At 58.4% G+C, this 14,256-nt stretch overlaps 1 protein-coding gene across 1 annotated transcript; it reads right to left on the minus strand.

The window, feature by feature from the left end:
* Nucleotides 1–198: 198 nt before the first annotated feature.
* TBC1D25 (TBC1 domain family member 25) lies at nucleotides 199–11,597 on the minus strand. Its single transcript, XM_075070770.1, has 6 exons — nucleotides 11,118–11,597; nucleotides 10,859–10,965; nucleotides 9,960–10,114; nucleotides 9,703–9,827; nucleotides 9,112–9,300; nucleotides 199–8,574 (listed from the first exon to the last, which is right to left on the minus strand). The coding sequence occupies exons 1-6, from the start codon at nucleotides 11,229–11,231 to the stop codon at nucleotides 7,153–7,155; spliced, it is 2,112 nt and encodes a 703-aa protein (XP_074926871.1). The 5' UTR covers nucleotides 11,232–11,597; the 3' UTR covers nucleotides 199–7,152.
* Between the last annotated feature and the right edge of the window lie 2,659 nt (nucleotides 11,598–14,256).

The raw sequence follows: 14,256 nt of genomic DNA on the forward strand, positions 1-14,256 counted from the left end.
CATGATGCTCCGGGCTCCAGGGTTCTCTCCCAGGCTCTTGGAGTGGGGGCTAGAGGTGAGAGCCAGGACTCCTGGGTTCTCTCTCCAGCTCGGGGAGCAGGGGAAGGAGGGGGCTGGAAGCCAGGACTCCTGGATCCTTCCTGGGGCCTCCCTCCTCTCTCTTTTCCCTGCCCATGAACAAACCTGGCCACAACCATCCACTTTTTCCTCCATTTATTTCCACTTTCATTCCTGTAGCACATTCACTCCCACGCCCGAGCGGGACCCCCTTCGCGAAGTCCAGCTTTGGGCGTGGGGGTTTAGGAACATACTGGGGTCTCCAACTGTACAGAGGATATATACAGGGGATGGAACAGCTGTGCTGACCCAGAGTCCATAAACCTAGCCTGATCCAGGCCAGGTCCCCTTCTCACCACACCAACGCCCCACCCGGCCGCACTCCACAGCGGCTGTAGCTAGATTTGGTTCCTTGGGTTCCTTTGGTCGGTTACAGAACTCAGTTGCTTGGGAGGCAGAAAGAGATCGAATCGCTGGCAGCCTGAAGGGGGAAGAGCTCCAGGCGCTTGGCCGTTAACAGTAGCAGAATCCAACTCTTCGGTCTTTCCCCCAGAGGAATCCAAAATCGCCACCGTTGGGGGGGGGGGGGATGAGGCACCCAATCCCCCTTGAAAGTGACACCTTGAGCCACCCAAGACAGTGTTAACTAGCTGCATCCACTCCTCTGGCTGCTCCCCCAGCCTCCCTCCCAGAATCCACTGCAGTTTTTAGAGAGTCCATAGCCAGAAGTTGCTCGGTCAATTCCTGGTGCAAGGGCCACGTTTCTTTTTCAAAGGGGTCCCAGATCTTGAAAGAGCAGCGGGCCTGAAAGAAGCAAAGCCTGTGAGAAGACTCCAGCTGGCTGATTTCAGCACCACCCAGTGAGTTCCAACTTTGTTTCAGAACCTTTGTCCTGTTTAAACAGCCCGGCCAGGTAAATAAACTTCACAGCCTGGAAGGTTGGCAAAATAAATAGAGCAGCACGAAATAAGGAAAGGCTGAACACCAAACAAAATATTCACAACTCAGCACCATTGGCTTCTGCGGCTCATCTACAAAGAGATCAAACGGGCGCCTGGATTTCAGCAGCAGAGGAGGAGTTTGGACAGGGCCCCCATCACAAAGCCAGGAAGCGGAAAACACAGTAGGCCCTACAATAACAACACTATCCCAGCACAGCGGGGCGATCGAGCAGCAAACGTTGCTGGAATTTTTGGAAACATCACTAAAGAATTTGAGGTTGATCCAGTTCAAAAAATCAGTCAGATCGCTAAGCGGGGGGGGCTCTGAGGGGTTGGGGGCTCACATCCTCCTGCAGTCAATGACAGCTGAGATTCCAACTGCTAATTTAGCCCCCATGGCAAAATACCCAGAGATCTGATTTCCCAGCACCCAGGGAGCTAGGATCTGTCTCAGATTTTAAATATTGAGATCCCCAAAGATTTTTAAAGAAAAAAAATCAGCGATTCCTTGGATTGATTTTTAAAATTCGGATTTTTGCCCAGGAATTTGCCAGTTCAGCAGGTGAAACTGACTAGGCAAAGGAGTGAAATTACCCAGGAGCTGTGGACCCAAACAGAAATAGCACCTCCTGGAAACTGGATCAATTCAAAATTCCTTCAGGTTTAATGATCTCAAGTGTCAGAAACCTTAGTGAGGGGAGCAGAAAACCAGATCGGGCCTGACAGTCAGAGAACAAACTCTCCTCATTCTATTGACTCTGGTGGAGCAAAGACTTTATAGCAGCTGTTTCCTACTAAACACGTGGCATTTTCCAACCCAACCCAACCTCCATGTCTCTCGAAGATGAATTTGGCAGTTTCCAAAGGAGACAAACCAGGCTCTTAGGAACAAGATCTGGGGGGAAAGTTGGCATCTGGAGACCCATAAACCAACAATCTCAGCCTGGGTTCAGGCAACATTTCAGGATAAACCTGTCCCAAGTGCTAGAGAATACAAAGTCATCACCAGTTATAATCCAATGAATTTGGGGGAGACAGAAGTGGGCGTCAGGGTGTTTTAGTTACTTGGAAAACCGTCCCCCGTTGCTCCCAAGACCCCCACAGATTCGGCAGCCTCCCAGTTGACTGTGCCAGAAACGGCTTTGTAGCTTTCACCCGAGCCCAGTTGATATAGATTGAAAAGCAGCCCCGGGGATCTAAAAGAACCAGCTTTCAGGCAAAGCGCGGCTGGAGCCGGATTCGAAAATTCCCACCCGCCAGTCCTTTGTGTCACTTAAATCCAGGGAAGCAGAGAATGGATTGCGAGTGGAATGGAACGGAGTGCCCAGCCTGCCCCTGGAGCCTCGTCCGTTGGCAGAAACTCAAAGACAACCAACTTCCATGGAGCAAATCGGAGCTTTAAAGAGTTTTTTTTTTTGATGCATCAAAGGCAAAACTTTAAAGAGCTGCAATTTCTCCCAAGAGCTGAGCACGTCGGCTGTTGAGCTCTGGGGAAAATCGAGCTCTTATTTAGACTTGGAGACCTTCAGAGATGCTGGCTCTGATTTTGGTATTACACTAAGCACCTGAATACCTTCCAGGGCCTGGGCCTGAGACGGTAGCAACCTGCCCCTCCTGACCTCTTTGGCACAAATCTTCCCCCAAGAGCATGCACCCCCTCTGGGCGTAGCTGAGATTAATCCCCTTAGATTAGAGGCAAATCAGAATCGGGTCAGTTTCCATTCAATGCCAAAGCAGTTTCCTCTTTTCTGGACCCCAGCGTCAGTCACAATGACAATTCTTTGCAGTTTCACACCCCCAATTTCCCTCTGTTTCTAAAAAACCCACCACACCCCAAAGCTAGCTCCTCATGCCGCAAATAAACGCTGGATCTGAAAGCCCAGCCTGGAGCAATCTGAGCCCTGAGGCATGGGGTGGAAAGTCTTGCCCCACCTAACTATATTTCGGTCTGAGGCTGAAACTGATTAGATGCAAAAATGCAATGGACTAGACACAAGAATGGGCCCCGGATGCTCGGCTGGCGGAAATCAGCATCACACTGTTGACTTCCCCACTTCGGGAGCTGGTCTTTGAGCACTTTCTAATTGAAAGAGGAAAACATTTTTCCTCCCTGCACCCTTTCATATTGGGTGGTACCACGAGCAGGGTCATGGACAAGTCAGATAGTAACTTTGGAGCCCCTACCAGGGCGTTTGCCTCATTTAAATCCAGAGCAAGGAGAGGGTGGGGAGAGACAAAATGGAAGGGGACGAGCAATCCTGCCAAGTCTTGCTCGGGAACAGATGCCGAGGGTTCGTTCGAGGGCCTGGTTTCTGACCAGGTTTGGAAAAGAGACTCCCCGTTTCTTGGCCGCGATCAGAAGATCCTAACCTTGGCAGTGAGGATGGAGGTGTTTTAAGGACACGAGTGTCCACGAGATTGAAGTTTGACCCTCCTCTGGCGGTGAAATCCAAGAACCCCCTGCCTGTTCAAAGGAAGCAGCACAAATCACCAGAGTTGTCAGAGACACACTGGCGGCTTCCTTGTTTCCTCACGCTGGGAGCTCTGGAGGAAGCATCCCACTGGAGCAGGTTTGATCTAGCCCCAAAGTAGCAGAGCAGGGCTTGGTGTGTGTTTGTTCGGGGCTAAGCTATTGTGGGGCTGCCCGCGGGGCACGGGAAGGGTGGAGGAGAGTGATCGCTATTGCCCCCCATGGGTTATCAAGGAGCACACCACCCACTGGGGTCAGCCCATCACACTCTCCCGCAATAGGGTGTAGCGGGAGCATGTGCTAGGTCCATTCTGCTGGACACCGGAGTCAGGCGCCTTCCTGGCATTGACAAGACGCTGAAGCCAACAACAGATGGGGAGGCAAATGCCCCTGGGTCTGAGGGGTGACCACCTGGGCACCCCTGTTCCCACAGAGCCTCACTGCTGCCTTGCAGCCCTATAACTGCCCACCTCTGCCCCTCACTCCCGCTAGCAAGATCTGGAACCTGATTTTAAGATTTGGCCTATGCGCGATCCAGGGTAGAGCCCAAGTGGCTCCCTTCCCTGTAACTGCGTCCGACTCCCTCCCGGGACAAGGGAAGGGGCCGCGGAGCAAGGAAGAACATTGTGCTTTAAAGCCACTGCTTTTTGGAGGTAGCCAAAGGCGAGAAGATACCAACACGGGTCAAATGTGAAAAATCCCCTTGAGCACAATAAATGGAGAGCGCCGGGCAGTCAAGCCAGCCAACCTTGCTCGCAAGGAGACAAGTGGCCAAGAACTGAAGGGCCTTTAGCAGGGCCCACTGACATCTCGATCGGGCTCGGGGCCAGTCGCACCTAATGGGACGCTGGCGAGCCCAGAATCGCAAGACTGCTCCTGCAGCTAGTCAGTTACAGCTGGGCCAGCCAAGGGGTGTGAAACTGACCAAGGCAGGGCTGCTACAGTTGACTAGCTGTGGGTTGTAATTAAGGGGGAAGTTAATCTGGAGGGAGGGGCCAGTCCCCTCTGCCTCCGCCCCATGGCTGACAGCCCCCTGCACATCAGCCCAGAGAAGCATCAACTGCTGCCACCGATGGTCAGTTACAACACTGAGTCGTAATCAATTTCTCTCCCCAGATATGGCAAGTTTGGGGAGGCGGGGGGGGGGAAGGTGTGTAGGAGCTCTGGGCGGGGGACAGGGGCCCCACTGGTGCAGGCTCTGGGCAGGTCAAACCCTCGGGACTTCCCACACGCCAGATACACCCCCTGAGAGATGCCTACCAATCCGACCTCTCCCTGCCGGTCCCTCCGGTACCACGGCTACGTACCAACTCTCTGGCGATCCCCCAGATCACCAGAAAGATCCCCCTGAACTGACACCGCGGGGACGTCCGGTTTCTCTCTCCATCCCTATTTAGATCCTGGGGGATCTCACAACCCAGGGCTGCCCTGGGGTAGAGAACTCAGATCTCCAAAGCCCAGAGTTAGGCTGATTTCTGGTGAGTTACCAGTGCCCTCTAGTGGCCAGGCTGCTCCCTTTCAGGAACTGGAGCAGGCACGTTTCCCCTTGTTGTTGTTTGTTTTTCCAATAGGAGCTAGAGAAAATCCCCTTCTCTGCTATGGCACAGCCAGCTCTCTGCTTCATCTGCCTTAGAGACTCGAACCCCCACGTAGGTGCATTAAGGGATTCATATCAGACTTCGTACAAAGAGCCCAGATCTGGGACGATAGGAGGGGCCGATATCCGGAGGGGGAAAATATCCGTAGCTGTCATGAGCCAGGCAATCCAACACAGACGCTGATGTAGGAGGTGAGTCTCTGAGCTAAGATAAGGCCAATGCAGACGGATGCTACTGAAACAAAAAGGCATCAGGGGTTAGATCCCAGCTGATCAAGCCCTGCTCAACTGCGGGTGGACACGAAGGGAAAAGAGGATGTTTGGAAGACATCTTCGTCTGCAGAAATTCCCAGATTGGCACGGCTGATGCAGGCCAGGCACCGCTTCCGAGCCTGTGTCATAGAAACGAGCGAGGCTCCAATCTCGGCAGCATCCAGAGAAGCTCCAGACTGATGCTGGCCCAGCCGAGATCAGAACCTGCTTCTGGAGAGGCCATCAGCAGATCACACACCAGAGCCAATCCTAACACAGCGCGATGAGGTGTGATTAACGGAAATGGTTTTGTTTGCGATACCTCTACCCCGCCCCTCTCCCCACTGATACAGCTCCTGCCCCAGAAGTCAAGCCACATGCGGGCAGGTCTTGCCTCTATCAACAGCTGATCTCTCGTTAAAACCAGGAACAGAAAGACTCGGCTGATCGAAGAGCTCTGGTTAGTTTTACATCCAAGCAAATCAGAGGAGCCACTGGGGTCCGTTTGCTCAGGGAAACAGCTACCGAACGGAAGTGGCAAGCCAGCAGAGATCACACGTTGTTTGATTCCCGGATTCCTGCCCTTTTGCATCATGGGAGCTGATGTCTGGTCTTCCTCCAAAGCGAGGAATAAATTCCGCTTGATCTCTTCATGGGAGGAGGAAATATACCATGACTGGGCAACTTGGTTTAAAAGGGAACTGGGCAAGTTATGAGCCAGTGAAAAGTGGAACAGAAAAGCGCACATACATCCCAGCGGTCAAGAGTCTTAACATTCAATGTGGCATCTGAATATCTGGGGCCGGGGGGGCTGGGAGTGCTCCCCAGCTTTGGGCAGCGACACTGTCAGAGGCTGCAGCCGCAGCAGAGACAGAAACTAAAAACCGGATCCGCTAATGCACATAAAAGAAAAAGGCACCGGAGTCCGAGTGGCCTATCCTGGTTGGGTCTCTGAAGGATCTTCCAAGGGGATGGATCTTCCAAAAGGATCACTGGAGTCAGAAGGGGATGGTTAGAGGGGAACCCACTGGGAAGGCCAGATCCTGGTAGGTCCATGAAGGATCTTCCAAGGAGAACATTAAATCCAGGGGGTGTTTGAAGGGGATCTCCCAGGGAGGGAGATATTCTAGTTGGTCTCTGATGGATCTTCCAAGGAGATAGTTGAAATTAGAGAGGATGCCAATGGAAAGGGCAGATCCTGGTTGGTTCGTGAAGAATGTTCAGGGAGATCATTAGATCTGCAGGGGGATGGAGGGAGGGGATCCCACAGGCAGGACCGGCACTAGGGTTTCTCGCGCCCTAGGCGCACAGCCATTTCGCCGCCCCCTGTGCTGATCCTGCGGCTTCGGTGGAGCTGCTGCAGTCATTCCTGCGGAGGGTCCGTTGGTCCGTGGCTCTGGTGGAGCTGCCGCAGTCATTCTTGCGGAGGGTCCATTGGTCCGTGGCTCTGGTGGAGCTGCCACAGGCATGCCTGTGTGAGGTCCACCGGAGCCGCGCGAGCAGCCGACCGTCCGCAGGCATGACTGCGGCAGCTCCACCGGAGCCGCGGACCAACGGACCCTCCACAGGCATGCCTGTGGTAGGTCAACTGGAGCCGCCTGCCGCCCCCCCGGCAAAATGCCGCCCCCTGAATAATCCTGGTGCCCTAGGCGATTGCCTAGGCTGCCTAAATGGTAGCGCCGGCCCTGCCCACAGGGGGGAGAGATCCTGGTTGGTTCACAAAGGATCTTCCAAGGAGACCATTAGATCCAGGGGGAAGAGAGAGGCTGACCTGTGATGAGTCTCAAGGAGGCCACTGGAATGGGGAGTGGTGGGAGAGTGGGGGGGGCGGGGTGTCACGAGACGGCTGGGGACTCTGCGGCCGCCTCATCCCCCTCCTCTGAGTCCCACACCTCGGACTGCAGATAGTCAGCGAAGAGGGCTTTGGCCCGATGCAGCACCTTGGCCAGATTGTGCCGGCGCACCAGGCGGTCGAAGTGCATGGCCAGCTCATTGTAGTCCATGTTGTTCTTCATGATGTGGTCCCGATGCTCCAGCAGGATGGCCAGGCAGAGGAAGAGCATAAAGGGGTTGCCTTTGCCGAACTCCTGTGGCGGAGGCAAGCTCACCGTGGCTGGGGACGGGGCGGCGGGGAGGGGGCTGCTGGGTGAGGAGGATGGCGTGTCACCTGCCAAATCTCCCTTCTCCTCTGGCAGGCTCTCGCTGTTCTCGCTGCCGGGGAGGGGTGAAGGGGAGGAGGTGGAGTCTCGGGAGGGCGTGGGCGGGGTCAGGAGCCGGAGGGACGGGGCGGAGAAAGACTTGGTCATGGCCGGGAGCTGGAGGAAGGGGTCCTGCTCACTGCAGAAGTCCTCCTCTTCCTCCATAGAGCGCTGGGATCTCAGCGAAGGCTCTTCCTCAGAGCTGTCATCACGAGCGCTGTAGTACTTGAATTCTCCAAAGCTGGATTGCTTCAATAAGGTCTTCTGCTCCAGACAAGGCCGGTTTCCGGGATCCTCCAAGGAGGGCCGGGCTACGGACTCCTCCAAGCAAAGCTGGTCCCCAGTCGCTTCGAAGCTACAGGTGGGCCGCAGCATGTGGCGCTGGCGGACAGGCTGGCCGCTCTCACTGAGCCTGGCCGGCGGCCCCACCAGCTCCACCTCCTTCTCCGGAGGATCCGGTGGCAAGGAGCTCCAGGTTATCTCCAGCATTCGCAAGGCATCCTCAAAGGCAAACTCCCGCTTCAGCTCCAGCAGCAACCAGCGGTAGCAGAAGAAGAAGTCGTCAGCACCCCGGGAGAGGAGGTAGGTGTAGAACTCAGGATCCGAGTACTGGAGGAGGAGCTTGAGGTGAGAGAACTTGAGGGACATCACCTCGCCGTCCACCTGGAAGTTGCCTTCCAGGCGCTTCATGATGCCACAGAAGCAGATGAAGGCGTGGGCCTCGTTGTCCATGACGGCCAGGATGGGCGAGGCGATGTCGCTCATGCCCTGGCAGTAGGAGATCTGTGGGTGGGTGACGGCGTAGGTGGTCAGCAGGTCGTGAAGGGCAGTCAGGTGCGGGTTGTCCTCCGAGCCGGCGTAGTAGGGGTGGGTGCGGTCCGTGCGGAGAACGTCCTTGAGGACGTTGCTGCGGATGAAGTCCAGGTCTTCGGGGCTGGCCCGCTCCGCCCACTGGCCCTTTAGCTGGTCGTACTCCCGCGTCTTCCGCTTCATGTAGTTCATGCGCTCCTGGCCCGTCAGCCCATCCGGGTAGACATTCAGCAGGTAGCGCCACACCACCTGGGGGGCAGAGAAAGGACCTTCAACACCCGGCATCTTCCCGCCACCTCTCAGCATCCCATCACGCTGCCTCTGACCCACCCTGCCTCTCCCAGCATCCCACCGCGATTTGGGGGGCACAGAGGGGTCTCAGCGCCAAGCAATGTCCCACATAGCCAGGCATGCTATGCCCCTTTGTGCCACGCACCCCGACATCTCTCCTCCATGGCTAAGCACCCCCTGACATGCCATCTCCACTAGCCCTGGTATCCCATTTCCCAGAGCCAGGGAGAGAACCCAGGAGTCCTGGCTCCCAGCCCCCCTGCTCTAACCCATCAGCCCCCACTCCCCTCGCAGAGCCAGGGAGAGAACCCAGGAGTCCTGGCTCCCAGCCCCCCTGCTCTAACCACTAGCTCCCACTCCCCTCCCAGAGCTAGAGAGAACCCAGAAGTCCTGGCTCCAGCATCCCTGCTTTAACCAGCAGACCTCACTCCTCTCCCAGAGCCAGGGAGAGAACCCAGGAGTCCGGGCTTCCAGCCCCACTCCCCAGAGACTCACTTTGCGCAGCGAGGGCTCCACGCCGCCATGGTAGATGCGCAGCCGCAGCTCCTCAGGCCGATTCAGCTGCCCCTCATGGTTCAGGTAGGTGTGGAACTCGGAGTCACTCAGCGGCGGTTTGAACGGCTTCACGTCCTCCCCATAGGACCAGCTCAGAGCCTGCTGGACCTTCGACAGCGTCCGGCCCACCTAGGCAAAGAGACGGGATCACTGACCGAGTCCTGCTCAGAGCAAGGCACGGCGGATGCCAGGAGCAGGCAGGATCCTCCCCACTGTATGGGGGGAAACTGAGGCACGGGAGCAGGCAGGGGAGGTCAAGGCAGTAGGAGACTTCATTGGACCATGATGATCCTAGCACTGGGACAACAGAGCTGTGCCCAGCTACCATTAAGAGCAAGCAGGAGAGCGGGAGTCAGGACTCCTGGGTTCTACCTCCGGCTCTGGGAGGGGACTGGGGTCTAGTGTGTTAAAACAGGGGGTTGTGGGGAGGGAACCAGAACTCCTGGGTTCTCTTCTGAACTCTGTTCCACCCATGTAGCTTACGGTGCTTCCTACCTGAACCATCCTCCTCCCCTTCCCCTCTCGACCCACCTGGGAGATGATGGTCTGGGTGAAAGGCAGGGCGGCCGCCGCCAGGGACCGCTTCTCCACCAGGAGCAGATCAGTGCTGATGACATCTTTGGGGCTGATGATGTCCCAGTCCTCCAGCAGAGGGCCTGAGAGAGCAGCACATGACAGTTAGCAAGGTCTGTTCCTGGCTCTGGAAGGGCAGTGGGGTCTGGTGGTTAGAGCCCGGGGGGGGTGGCAGCCAGGACTCCTGGGTCCCTAGCCCTGCCAGAGTGACTCACTGTCTTCCGAAGGCTTGATGTCTACGAGGAGCTGCAGGTAGGGTTTGGAGGCGCTGGCAAAGGCCGTGGCCAGGTCCCAGTCCGACAGCAGTGACAGGTACGTCTCCTGGCCCTGCTTCTCCTGGCCCAGATAGCTGATCCCAAAGTTCTTCTTCCTGGGGGAGGTGGAGGTGACTGGCTCCAACGCACGCAGGACAACACCACCCCAGGCACAGCGTGTCCCCTCCCGGTACCTCGGGCTCCCCCGTCAGTACAGAACTCTGCACTCTCTCTGTCCGCCACACGGAACCACCCACTGCTCCCTTGGGGTCTCCCATTGGCTGTAAGGACACACACCCCTTTGAGGTCCTCCATCGGCTACACAGAACCTCCCCTGCCTCGTTAGGTTTGCTGTCAGCCATGATGAAGGACCCCAACGGGAGGCATCCTCAACCATACAGAACCCACCACTACTCTCTAGGAGTCCTTCACCAGCCATTCTGGCCCCCCTGCCTTCCCTCCTTTCGCAGGGTCCCCCATTAGCTCTTCAGACCGAATGAGCTCATCTGTCCCCCAAATCTCCTCTTTGCCCCCTGGCTCCCAACAGCCTCAAATTCTTCACTAGCTCCATCCTCAGTCAGGATCCAACTCCCAGGCAACCCCAGAAATAGCAGCACTGGGGAAAGAACCCAGGAGTCCTGGCTCCCAACTCTAACCACTAGACCCTGGCTCCCCTCCCAGAACCAGGAGAGAATCCAGGAATCCTAGCTCCCAGCCTCCCCAACCCCCTGCTCTAACCACTAAGACCCCACTCCCTTCCCAGAGCCGGGGAGAGAACCCAGAAGTCCTGGCTCCCATCTCCCCACAGTCTAACCCACCAGTGCTGGGCAAAGGTCCCTGGTGGCTGGGGCAGGACTCACCCGTTGAGGTCGAAGGCGCGGATGAGGATGTGCTGGAGGACATCCAGCGATGTGATCTGGGGATCGACAGCAAAGGTGCGGAACTCGGGCTGCAGGAATCCCTCGCGCTTCTGGGGAGACAGGACTGGAGTGAGCGCCCTCAAGTGGGGACAGGGCCCGTGCCCCATTCCCCACCCCCCGAGCCTGCCGGTCCCCCATCCTGGCGCCCAAGGGGGAGCTGGCACCCCCTAGAGGAGAAAGGCCCTGGCTCGTTCCCCACCCCCCCGCGCTGCACAGATCCTCCCGTGTTTCGGACGGAGATCTCCGCGGACACAGGGGAAGGGCAGTTTCGCTGCGCTCTTTCACACCGAAATCCTCTCTCCTTGCTGGCCATGGGAGGTCTGACTTCTGTGCGTTTCTTCCCCCTCCTTAGCAGGTGCCTCGCCCCAGATCTCCTGGCCTCCACGCAGCCACACGGGGGGGAGGCCGGGGGACAAGACGCAGGCGTCCACTAACGCAGGAGGGGAAAGGGACACCGGGTCGCGTCCCCTGTTCTGTTCTGGCTCTGACACGGTCAGCGAAGGCAAGGAGGGTTTGTCGGGGGCAGTAAGGGTGTGTCATAGAAGGCACAAGGACAAGCAGGACTCCTGGATTCTCTCCCTGGTTCTGAGAGGGGAGTGGGGGCTGGTGGTTAGAGCAGGGGGGCTGGGAGCCAGGACTCCTGGGTTCTCTCCCAGCTCTGGGAGGGGAGTGGGGGCTGGTGGTTAGAAGCAGTAGATGAGCAGTGCAAGGAAGGTAGATACACATGCTGAGATCACTATCACTACCAGCTCTGGAGGGAGTGGGTGGTGTGGTAGAGCAGGGGGCGGACTAGATACTGTCTTCAGCCGGAGGGCTGGTAGCGGGGTGATCTCAGGCCCGGTCTCCCCTGGAGGGAGTGGGGGCTGGTGTTAGACAGGGGGGGGCGATAGCCAGGTCCTGGGTTCTCTCCCCAGCTCTGGGAGGGGAGTGGGGGCTGGTGGTTAGAACCAGTGGGTGGGAGCAGGACTCTTGGGTTCTTTCTGGCTTGGGAGTGGGTTAGAGGGGGGGGGGGGGGGTCTGGGAGCCGACTCCTGGGTTTCTTTCTGGCTCTGGAGGGGGTGGGGTGTGGTTAGAGCAGGGTGGCTGGGAGCCAGGACTCTGGTTCTCTCCCGGCTTGGGAGGGGGGGCTGGGTGGGGAGGGGAGAACCACTCTTGGCTCCTCCTCACGCCCCATCGATCGACCCCCTTTGCTCTCGCCCAGCCCCCGCCTGAGGAGGGTCCCATTCTCTGCGCCCTCCCCGCCCCAGTGACCCCTGACCGCCGTGACCCCGTGACTCTCACTTGACCGGACCCGACCACTCCCGTCCCTCCTCTCCCTCCGGGCCCGCCCCCGCCGCTGCCGCCGTCGCCGTCGCCGTCGCCGCGCATCCGCCCCGGCCGGCTCGTCGGCGAGGGGGGCGGGGGCGGAAGAGGGGGAGGAGCCTCGCGCCGGACGGGACCGTTACGGCCCCGCCCCTGGGGGGAGGCCTCGCGCCGCGGCGGGTAGAAGCCGGCTCGCGCCGGGCGGGTGGTGACGTCAGGTGGGGATGAGGGGGTGGGAAGTCTCACGTGACCCCGCCGCTACTTCCGCTTCCGGCTTGGAGGCCTCAGCTTAGGCGCTGACGTCATCGCCCTCTTAAAAGCCGAAGTGGGGAGGGGGAAAGCCGGGAAAAGCCGGTCCCCTTCCCGCCCCTCGATGAGGATTCACATCCGGGGTTAACCGGAAATAGCCGCCCGACCACGGGAAACAACATCCGGGTTAACTGGAAATAACGCGTAACCAAGGCAACAACGGCACGGACAAGCCCCTCAGTGGGGAAACAGCGGCCCAGCCAAGCGGAAATAGCCCCCAACCGGTGAAAACATCCGGACCAACCGGAAATAGACGTAGAAGCAGGGACAGCAACATCCGGGTTAAGCGGAAATAACCGCCCAGAAGGAGAAAACAACATCCGGGTCAACCGGAAGTAACCCCAACTGGTGAAAACAACTTCCGCCCGCAGTTCCAGGGACCCGGATGTTTCCTTCCAGCGGCTGCAGGCGCCGGCCAAGCCCCGCGGGTCCCACTACAGATCTCGTCCGACCGCCCGGGCAGGGCCCTGGAATGAGGCAGCCGGAGCAGGAGCCCCAGGCTCTGCGGGGAGACGCCGCGCCGCGCCCAGCACGGAGCTGTCAGGCCCCTGCCTCAGTTTCCCTCCGCACTTTGAGTTGCTCCACGCGGGGCGGGGGGACAAGCTGCTCTGGGAGCCCCCCACCCCCCGGGTCACCGCCAGGGGCAGCTTGGGACTGGGCGGGGTCTGCAGGAGCCGGACAATGGACCGAGAGGGGCCTGGCTCGGGGAGACACAGCGATCCGGGCGGAGCGAGGCAGGGCCAGAAGCGGAGCCCGCGGTGGCTGCCCGAGGGGAGGGCCGGCGTGTGTCAGAACCGTTATTTCTCGGTGCCAGCCGAACGGCTCCCTGTGCCAGGGAACTAACCGCCCTGCTCGGTTTGGCAAGGCTGCCCGCGGTCACTGCAGATCCTGGCTGCCTGCCTGGATCCCGGCGCTGTGCGCGTCTGGCTCTGGTGGACTCACAGGATGAAGCTGGAGGCCAGAGGTTCAGTCGTGAGGCCCCTGCCTGCAGGCCGAGTGGGACCCCAGAGCGGGGGCTGGCCCACTGATCGGGCTCCTCCAAGGGGCTGTTTAAAAGCTGGGGCATAGAACCTGTCCTGGGGAATCCATGACCAGCACCCCCAGCTCCTTCCCATCTGGGGTTCCCTGCTCCACGTGTTACATCTCTGACCCTTGTTCCCGTCCCTGCATTGTCATTAGCTGTCGGTGTTTTATGGGCTCCATGGCCCTGCCCCTCCATTGAGGGGGTGGAGCTTTCCTACAGGGCAGGCAGAATCCCACCGTGCCCAACCCAGTGAACACTGCATTGGAAATGAGGCCTTTCCCTTCTAGGGGGTGCCAGCTCCCATCTGGTCCCAAGCAGGGGACTAGCTGGTTCCAGGGGACAGGGAATGGGGCACGGGGCCTTTCCCTTCTAGGGGGTGCTGGCTCCCATCCGGCCCCATGGCAGGGGACTGAGGTATAGGACACAGGTTAATGAGATGGAGAGTGCAATCCCCTGCTAAGGGAAGAAGTCTTTCCATTGATCCTTTTGGAATTCATCCCTCTCAGAGAAGGTCACTCTCCCTTGTTCCTAGTCGTGATTTTAATCAGGGCCCCTCCATCTCCTCTCTAAAGCATCCCAGCCCAGGAGGGACCCTCAGGAGCAGCAGGTATGACCTGCTGTATAACCCCTTCTGTCCTGGCAGCCCAGTGCCACACAGACGGCGACAGTGGCAGACAAAGACAGCTGCTGGAAGGCAAAGGAG

Source organism: Chelonoidis abingdonii, chromosome 11, assembly GCF_003597395.2.
Source record: "Chelonoidis abingdonii isolate Lonesome George chromosome 11, CheloAbing_2.0, whole genome shotgun sequence".
Lineage (NCBI taxonomy): Eukaryota > Metazoa > Chordata > Testudines > Testudinidae > Chelonoidis > Chelonoidis abingdonii.

Coding starts and splice junctions, on each gene's coding strand:
- TBC1D25 (XM_075070770.1), bottom strand. CDS start 11,231: ATGGCCAGCAAGGAGAGAGGATTTCGGTGTGAAAGAGCGCAGCGAAAC. Junction 9,828..9,959: donor CATCAAGCCTTCGGAAGACA/GTGAGTCACTCT, acceptor CTGCTCTCTCAG/GCCCTCTGCTGGAGGACTGG. Junction 9,301..9,702: donor CCCAGACCATCATCTCCCAG/GTGGGTCGAGAG, acceptor CTCTTTGCCTAG/GTGGGCCGGACGCTGTCGAA.